The sequence below is a fragment of the Bison bison genome, unplaced genomic scaffold (assembly GCF_000754665.1).
Source record: "Bison bison bison isolate TAMUID 2011002044 unplaced genomic scaffold, Bison_UMD1.0 scf7180017864317, whole genome shotgun sequence".
Lineage (NCBI taxonomy): Eukaryota > Metazoa > Chordata > Mammalia > Artiodactyla > Bovidae > Bison > Bison bison.
In genome coordinates, this window is record NW_011494889.1 from 5929745 (window position 1) to 5938991 (window position 9247).

General features: G+C 35.3%; 1 protein-coding gene across 3 annotated transcripts in view; it reads left to right on the top strand.

The window, feature by feature from the left end:
* SMYD3 (SET and MYND domain containing 3) overlaps window positions 1–9247 on the top strand; it is a 748778-nt gene that overhangs the window by 184071 nt on the left and 555460 nt on the right. For 2 of the 3 annotated variants that reach the window (XM_010852898.1, XM_010852900.1), the window contains exons 3-5: window positions 4194–4301; window positions 5834–5891; window positions 7580–7716. In XM_010852898.1, the coding sequence (XP_010851200.1) occupies window positions 4194–4301; window positions 5834–5891; window positions 7580–7716 (303 nt within the window). Of the gene's footprint in view, window positions 1–3132; window positions 3296–4193; window positions 4302–5833; window positions 5892–7579; window positions 7717–9247 lie in introns of those variants that run through there. The other variant, XM_010852901.1, reaches the window with a different exon arrangement.

Here is a 9247-nt window from a genome sequence, read left to right on the forward strand (position 1 = left end):
ATTACCATCTTTCTAAATTCCATATATATGCATTAGTATACTGTATTGGTGTTTTTCTTTCTGGCTTACTTCACTCTATATAATAGGCTCCAGTTTGATCCACCTCATTAGAACTGATTCAAATGCATTCTTTTTAATGGCTGAGTAATACTCCATTGTGTATATGTACCACAGCTTTCTTATCCATTCGTGTTCTGATGGACATCTAGGTTGCTTCCATGTCCTGGCCATTGTAAACAGTGCTGCGATGAACATTGGGGTACACGTGTCTCTTTCAATTGTGGTTTCGCCTTTGTTTCTTAATTCAGTATTCTAATTTCCTTTGTCTTTCATGTTAATTTGTGCTTATTATACTTTATTGTTGATTTTCAACTATGAGAACAGAAAGCATTACAGTTAGTGTTGTGAATAAAATCTTAGTTGTACCCTGTATTTGTAGTAATAGAAGAAAATAGAAAAAAGTAGATCGAGGGCTTATCTTTGAGAAGGGGTAGGTATGTAATGCGGAGAAGGCAACGGCACCCCACTCCAGTACTCTCGCCTGGAAAATCCCATGGACGGAGGAGCCTGGTCGGCTGCAGTCCATGGGATCTCTAGGAGTCGGACACAACTGAGTGACTTCACTTTCACTTTTCACTTTCATGCATTGGAGAAGGAAATGGTAACCCACTCCAGTGTTCTTGCCTGGAGAATCCCAGGGATGGGGGAGCCTGGTGGGCTGCCGTCTATGGGGTTGCACAGAGTCGGACACGACTGAAGCGACTCAGCAGCAGCAGCAGCAGCAGGTATGTAATGTGTATGTGTCCTTATGCAACATGTCCTTGAGGCCTCCATCTGATGACTCAGATGGTAAAAAATCTGCCTGCAATGTGGGAGTCCCGGGTTCAGTCCCTGGGTTGGGAAGATCTCCTGGAGAAGGAAATGGCTACCCACTCTAGTATTCTTGCCTGGAGAATTCCATGGACAGAGGAACCTGGCGTGCTGCACTCCATCGTTAAATTTTGTAAAGTGAAGATAATGCCTACTGTTTTTGTCTGATTGTGAGGTTTTCTTCAAAGTCAAATGCAGTTGCTTAGAAGATTTTGTTTTAAACCTTTTCTTGTGGTTTGTTTCTATTAGTAAGCCTATGGTAAGCCTACAATTTACGTTTTAAAAACATGGTTTTAAGTATTGTGGTTTCTAGTGGTATGATTACCTTCCATATTTATATAGATCTGGTTTAAGATGAAAATAGTGAACTTCTTTTTTTTTGCTGAAGCAAGTGGGAAAATGAGTACATTGTCCAATGTTTTTGTGCAGTGATCTAGGAATAGCCTTAAGAGATATATTGTCTACTTTCTAATTATTGCTGAGAATAAAAACTAATTTTAATTATGTTAAAGAAATAAAGTCATTTTTGACAAGAGTTTTCTAAAATTTAGAAGCTTCATTCTAATTAATGTCATCTAACAGATCTGTTGGTTTGTTACCTGGGGTACATGTTGTAGTTACCTTTCCCTGGTAAGCTTCCAGAAGGCTGAGCTGCTCAAAACTGGAGGTTTTAACATGAAAGTTATGGGTGATCTCTAATAGTTTTAAAGTGTCAATTAAAATCTGCTCTTAAGATCATTTAATCAGTTATCTCAGCCTTATTTTACTAATTGCAGTTCTTTTCCAGCCAGACACTTTCAATATCAAATGTAGACTCTTGCACCAAAGTTATGGTTCTCTCCTCAATCAATAATCAAAAATATCCATGCTCTAGTTTCCTGTCAGTGAGAATGACTGTGAATTTGTTTGCTTACCCACCCTCATTCATAGACCAGCTGAAGGAAAGAAAGTGTATAGGTATCTCTGAGTCCGTATACTCCAACCTGGCTTCCCAAAGGATGGCAATAACAGTAACAGGAAACTCTGTATTAACTTATTTATTTCTTAAATACAGGACATTTTAGAACTTTTAGTAGGCTAAAAATATTTTGAATCTCTAAGCAGGTTCTACAGTATGAAATGTTTTTCAAACTTATTTGACAGTGTAGCCATATTAATTTTAGGGATCTTACAGCACATTGATACTTGCTAATTGTAGTCCACGATTAGCCCCCTGAGCAACAGAAATCTTTTCTTTCACTGAGTTATATTCTATTGACATTAGAAGCAGCTCTATGAAAGGCCATTGTGTTGTGAGCTATTGTCAACGACATTGTCCAGTATACTGATTAGCATTCTTGGAATAAATCCCTCCTGTGATTTAGTACTTGGTAAATCTATGTGTTTTTCTCTTCTGTCAGATGAGAATTATGATTTCTTTTGCTTTGCCCGTAAGGCAACTCATATAAATGGAGTGCACAAGCGTGATCGTTACTTCTCTCTCCTGTTTAGCTTACTAAGAATTTATACTCTCTCTCTGTATATTTATGTAGCTTGGTAGTTAGATTCCAGCTCTTGAGCCTTATTTTCATCATCTTTAATATAAGAATAATATCTACCATTTGGATTATTGTGAAAATCAAGTGAAATATTTTTTAATGGCTTAGCCATGTATCTAACACACTGTAGAATGCTAAGTAATGCTAAAATACCTTTTTTCCCCATAATCTTAACATTACATTTTGTTTCTAATTTTACAATCTTATCTCATATGCACCTCTCTTTGAAATACTCGTTTTTATTTGGAAATGAGGCAAGTATAAATGGGGCTGCCTTGGTTGCACAGTGGTAAAGAATTTACCGGCCAATGGAGGAGATGCAAGAGATGCAGTTTCCATCCCTGGGAAGATCCCCTGCAGTAGGAAATGGCAACCCACTCCAGTTTTCTTGCCTGGAGAATCCCATGGACAGAGGAGCCTGGCTGGCTGTAGTCCATGGGGTCGCAAAGGGTTGAACACGAATGAGCGACTGAGCACACACAGACAGAGTATAAATACTTATAAAAAAAAAAATCACATTAAGAGCATTGCCATAGTGAATAAGAAGGAATGAAATGAGGCAATTGTGAGTAGAGTTGAGAAAAGAAATGATGTACCCCTTGTAAACAATGTCTCCAAGGTTTGGTTTACTAGGACTTAGTGGTAGACAAACCGTGCCTTCACCCAGCAACCTGGCACAGGCAGTCTTTCTGAGCAAAATGCTGGCTTGAACTTGAATCTGAGTCACAGCTTCAGAATAGCTGCAGCTACTGTTTTGATTATGCTGCATGTTGTGCTATTAAGTGGAAAAGAGAGACCTCGTATAGGGGGATTTCATAGGCCCAGCATCTGGGAAGCAGATTTATAATCTCTGAAAGAAGACAATGTGAGCATGAAGCATGTCAGAGGTAGGACTTACAGCTCTCATTTGGAAAAGAAATATTAGATATTTGGTCTAGTGGTCTCCCTCTCACCAGGGTTAAATATTAGACACTCTGGATTATATTTCCATATAGAAGCAATCCCCTATAAAGGGAGTCATGGCATTTCAGACTCGAGGACAATGTCTGTCCATCTAGTCCTCTCCCTCCTCGTGTTTTGATATTGGTAACTAGCTCTGTGGTCTCTTCACCCCACCAGCCATGGCTAGGACTCTGGGCTAAGTGACTGTGCAATCCCAACCATTAACATTTCAGAATGTTAATAATTAGGCCAGGACAACATAAATAAACCAAGACTGTTCTGAGTAAAAATAGCCTTCGGTCATTTCAGCTAATAACTCCTTTCTATGTTAAAAAACAAAAGGATTTTTCTATTTTTTAAAATGTTGTTAGTCCTGCTGATATTTCTGTACTTACTATAGCAGCACAGAAATTCAGATAGCTATCTGTCCTGTTTTGATTTTTCTGAACCATGTGTTTTATTTTCTAATTTGGAGTGATGTTTTCTTTTTGTATTCAAAATCACTGTCTATTAAGGAATCCTATTTAATCACCTAAGAGACTATCTTATGAATTATTAAGAAAGACATAATCATTCTTTCTTTGGATGCTACCAGCCAGGTAATAACCACGGGGCAAATAAAGGATAAAGGTGAAATGGAAGCTTTTGATGTCCGTGCTTGGTAATTGCATACTAAATCCTGGATCAGTAATAGTATTAGAATATTGCTTTCCTTTTCTATTTGCACTTATATTTAGGCTATTAAAATTAAGTTAATGTTGATGACTCTCAACATTCAAAACCCATATAAACGAAAGTTAAATTTTTATGTCTTGTATGCCCTCCTCACTCTTGTCTTAACAGAAAAAAGCTTGGCAGGACCACAAGCGAGAATGCAAATGCCTTAAAAGCTGCAAACCCAGATATCCTCCTGACTCTGTCCGACTACTTGGCAGAGTTGTTTTCAAACTTGTGAGTATAAAACTTGCGAAATATGCTTGGGTTTTAACTTAACATAAGCACTTGCAATTGCATGTAGTATTCATATTTAAGGCTAAATTTAAATCTTTATTAAAGTACAAGGTAGATTATTCCAGGGAGTACCTTAAGACAAAACTTGCTATTTTCTATTAATCACAACATTGGTGGCAGCGATGAAGTGCATGGCCCCCTTTTTGAAGGCCCTGTATGTGTTCTGTTAGGAGTGGAGACATAAGGTCCTATGTTTGGGGCATGAGATGTTAGTGATTCCTGTTACATTGCCTTTATTGTTGTTGTACTGAGAACTAATGCACAGGGCAAGTATATAATTTTTGGGGTTGCTTCTTTAAGTGAGATTTTAATTAGATGATTCAAGGAAGAGTGTTTTGTTTTTTTTTTTTAAAGCTAACATCCGTTGAAATTGTTTCTCCCATCCCTTTTCCTACCTTGCCAAAGTGACTAGTGGATTCTATGAAATCACTCTTTGGGAATAGCTTCCAGCTTTTGTTTTTCCCAGGCTTTAGCATGTATCTCTTTATTGCAAGCTTCAGCTCTATTCTGTCCTGTTGTTTATTAACTTTTTTGGCAATAAAATTTTATAGGGATTTTTAAAAATGTAAAAGTATATACCTAAAACCGGTGCAGTGTTTATATCAGCTACATCAGTACTAAAAGATGAATTTAGAATACCAAATGGGTATTGTCTTTGGACTGATTATACAACATCTGTTACATATACTTACTGCTGTTTTCAAATGTATTTATTGTATTGAACTAACTCAATAATACACACATTAATTTCAAAGCTTTAGTAAATTGAAAGCAACTTTGTTATTATGCATTCCTTTAATTACTTGATATTAAAAGTATAATAATATGACATTTGAGTCTGAACTTTGTCAACTTTATTAATATTGAAAAGATAGAGAACCACTGTTAGAGCAGGAATAGGTTACTTCAGAATCACCCAAGGTTCTAGTTCTCAATCTCCACCCCCAAACTACAGGGTCAGAATGTAATAAAGAGTAGTTATAATGATTACTCCCTTCTATTGAGCACTTATTTCCAGGCCATGTGCTAATTGCTTTGTATGTTAAACATATCACAACAACTCAGTGATATACATTACTTCTTATGTGTGTTTCACATAAGGAAATTGACTCCTCTTGCGTCAAGGTTAAGTAACATGCCCAAGGTTGCACATTTTGTAATAAACTCATTTTTATTCATCTATCTTTGCTTTTCTGTAATAATTAATAATAAAATCCTTGCAATGACACAAGTCAGTGGTAGAACTGGGGAAAAAATAAAAGTATGGAAACTTTTTGTAAAAGAATTTTGTGTCTAGAAATTAAACTGGTGGGTCAAGTTGCAACACATTTTAACATGATGAAGAGAAGGAATATATAGAAAATTGTCTTTTTGACATACTTGCATTTAAATATCTCAAGATACCTAAACGTATTCATGTATATATTGGAACACTTTAAATTGTTTTTGATGTTTTCCTTCTTTCTTCACAGATGCAAGAAACACCCTCTGAATCAGAAAAACTGTACTCATTTTATGATCTGGAGTCAAGTAAGTGATTGTCAGCATTTTAAAAGTTCTATAATTTATTTGCTGAACTGATGAGCTGCTTTATTTTTGCCTTTGTTTTTCTGTCTCTGTTTGTGAGGCAACAGACCTTTTCAAGTTTTTATGTAGACTGACACATTAGTTTATTTAATTTATTCCAGGATAGCTTTGGCTATAGAGGGGTTTGTGAAGTGCCATAGAGGAGTCTTAAGGAGAGTGTAACCCTTAGTCAAGCTGACAAAATAATTTCACTTCTATTTTCCCCTCTGTTGTTCTCTTCCTCCACGCTTGGCTTCTTTTTGATGTCAGGGAACAGTAATATGAATGGGGGAGCTCCAAGGAACATTTAGGTTCACTGGTCCTTTAGATAATATGGAAAATAGAAGGTACCGATGACTGAGGCTCTCTGACAGCAATGAGTGTTGTTCAACTCCTGAACTACCATGGCAGTGGCCAACCTCCCTGAGAACACTGAGAGGCTTTGCATCCGAGTGTTTAGTGAATGTAAGATTTATTTTTCTTTCATATTGGCACAGATCCTCTTCATTGAAGTTGCAAATGACTTCAGCTCAAAAATAGCAAGAGCTTGTGGAGTAAATGTGCTATACAGTTTAATATTTCTGGATGGAGACAAACAAGATGACCTAGTACAGATTTATGGTTATGGAATCCTAAGTGCCAATGATAATAAATTATTATTTAAGAGATCATTGGCTTAATTGTTCTGTTGCACAAGTAATTTAAAGAAAATATGTAGACCTGACATGAGCAACAGAGTAATGCTGTAGTTCATCTTGATCTATGTTTTCAAGTTTTAATAGAGAACTAATTAGTCATTTTTTCTTGTTATATTACTGAAGATAATTAACATCTCTTAAAGTGAGTTTTGCTATGAACAGTAGCCCTGCTCACTAGCAGTATCATCCATGCTGCCTTAAGTGAAGTGCTCTCAAATGTTATTAATTGAATTGTGCACTCTTAGCCTTCACAACCCTTTGTGGTATAAATGAAACTGAGTTTTTCAAGGAGTGATACTAGCTTTGGAACTTTCTCCTTCTGTTTGAATGGAAACCTTATATATCTTGTTTATTCATTCTTTAAAGAACTTGAAGATGCGATTTCTTTGGTTGATCCATGTTTTCTTCTTGATATACTTTCTCCTTGACACATATCATCAATTTGAGCTTATTTAACCAAACTTGTCAATTTTTGCTTTCTGGGGTTTTTTGTTTTTTGCCTTTAAAATGATAACGGTAATCAGTCATGTCCTGATTGTAAATTGTTTCATGAAAAAGTCTGCTTAAATTCACTGACGAAATAAGCATTTATGGTGGTTTGAGCATGTGTGCAGGAGGATGTTAACAGACATCTGCTAACAGACATCATTACTGATTTTGGTTTTACTGTTTTTTTCATGTGGGTGTCTGTATTTTGTTTTGCTAGGTGTTTGATCTTATTTTGTAGATGACATTTGGCAGAATTTAACTGGTAACGTGCATTTAAAAAATTTATTTTTTAATTAAGGATAATTGCTTTACAGAATTTTGTTGTTTTCTGTCAAATATCTGATCTCTGTTAGAATGAGATTTAGGGCAGGAAATATCTGGCTTAATAGCTACCACTGAATACCTGAAAATTATCCACTGAAAGTTCGCTGTATGATAGTACTATTTATTTTCTGTTTAAAAAAGATATTAACAAACTGACTGAAGATAAGAAAGAGGGCCTCAGGCAACTTGCATTGACATTTCAACATTTCATGAGAGAAGAAATACAGGATGCTTCTCAGCTGCCACCTTCCTTTGACATTTTTGAAGCCTTTGCAAAAGTAAGTGTTGACTTTGGTATCCTTGCTAATGCCAGAAATCAACCCTTTACTCCTTATTTTGTTGTTGATCCATGAAAATCCAGGACTCTTCATGTCTTTATCACTTCCCTGCCTTTATGAGTAGAAAATGGGAGAAAGTATTGCTAATAATGAAAAGAGTATTACTTTTTCTGCTTTATCACTATGCTAATTAACAGCCAAGAGTGTTCACTGTTAGCTGTGAAAGCTCACCCTCAAAAGAGTGTGCTTTCTTTCCTCAAGAGAGAGTAACATGTTCTATTATTTCTTACTAATGGATTTAAGTTTGCCATTGAGTTCATTTAGTTTAGCGGTGGTGGTTTCAGCAATGGAAACTCTTCTGAAGCGGAAAAATTATTGGAATCCATTTCTTGATTTAGTGAATTCTAAATAGAATGAAGATATAATCGTTTCTGATTTAAAAAGGATTTCCTAAATTGCCTAAAAATTTGTTTTAATGTTTCAAGTCACTCAAATCTTAGATTAGGAATATAAAATAGGTGTAAGTTAATATTTCATTATGGTCTCTTGGCAGTGGTTATTCTGAGTGCTCTTTTTGTAAGTGATTCTGGGCTTTGTTTAGGCTCAGAGAGACAGAATGCACTGGTTGATTCTTGATGTCTACCCTGGGACAGGGATAAAGGGATCAATATGTCCTGCACTATTATATGTTTGCTTTCCTTACTTGGCCATACTGTGTGTTTTGATCTGTTTAAATATTTTATCAATATTTTAAAATATTGATATATTTAGCAAAATTTTACATTTGAGGGTGATTTTTGTTAATTTTACAATTTATAACACACATCCAGTGACATATTTATCCTGTGAATATATTTAAAATATGTTTTATATTATAATCTGCTTGTTTTCTAAGTATTTCAATGTAGTTAGTATGATGGCTATAGACTTATTTTTGTTTTTCCCAAGTGTATTTTTATTCTTTAGAGTATGTTCTTATGATTTTCTGGTACTATCATCTTAGCATTACATTCTGGTTTGTCTGTAATTTTAAATTGATTTCAGAATATAAGGATTGCTTATGATACATCTGAGAGGTTTCATATATATGTATTTCATATGCTTCTGAAAATTACAACCTATAGTAGTGCTCTGTATACAGCACACACAAGCTCTTTTGAGCTTTTACCTCCTATACAAAGTATAGTAGCTTTTACCTACTATACAAAGTAACACCTACTGAAAGATAAAAATATACCTATGATGACTATAACTTCATTCCTAGTGTCCCCTATTGTTGGGAAATGTTCAAGTGCTAATTGCTGGAGTTATTAGTGTTCATAATACCTGTTTTAAAATGGTTTGCATTGTTCCATGTAAAATGTGAATTACTATCTTATTTCTCTGCTTTCTTTTAAAATAGTTTTAATCTTATGAATCTTACAATGAACTTTTCTCCATATTGTTTGGAGAGGGGGAAATTCTGTCATTACAATTAACCAGGAAAAATTTTAATAATATGCTTTCCTTCTCCCCACAAAATTATATTTGT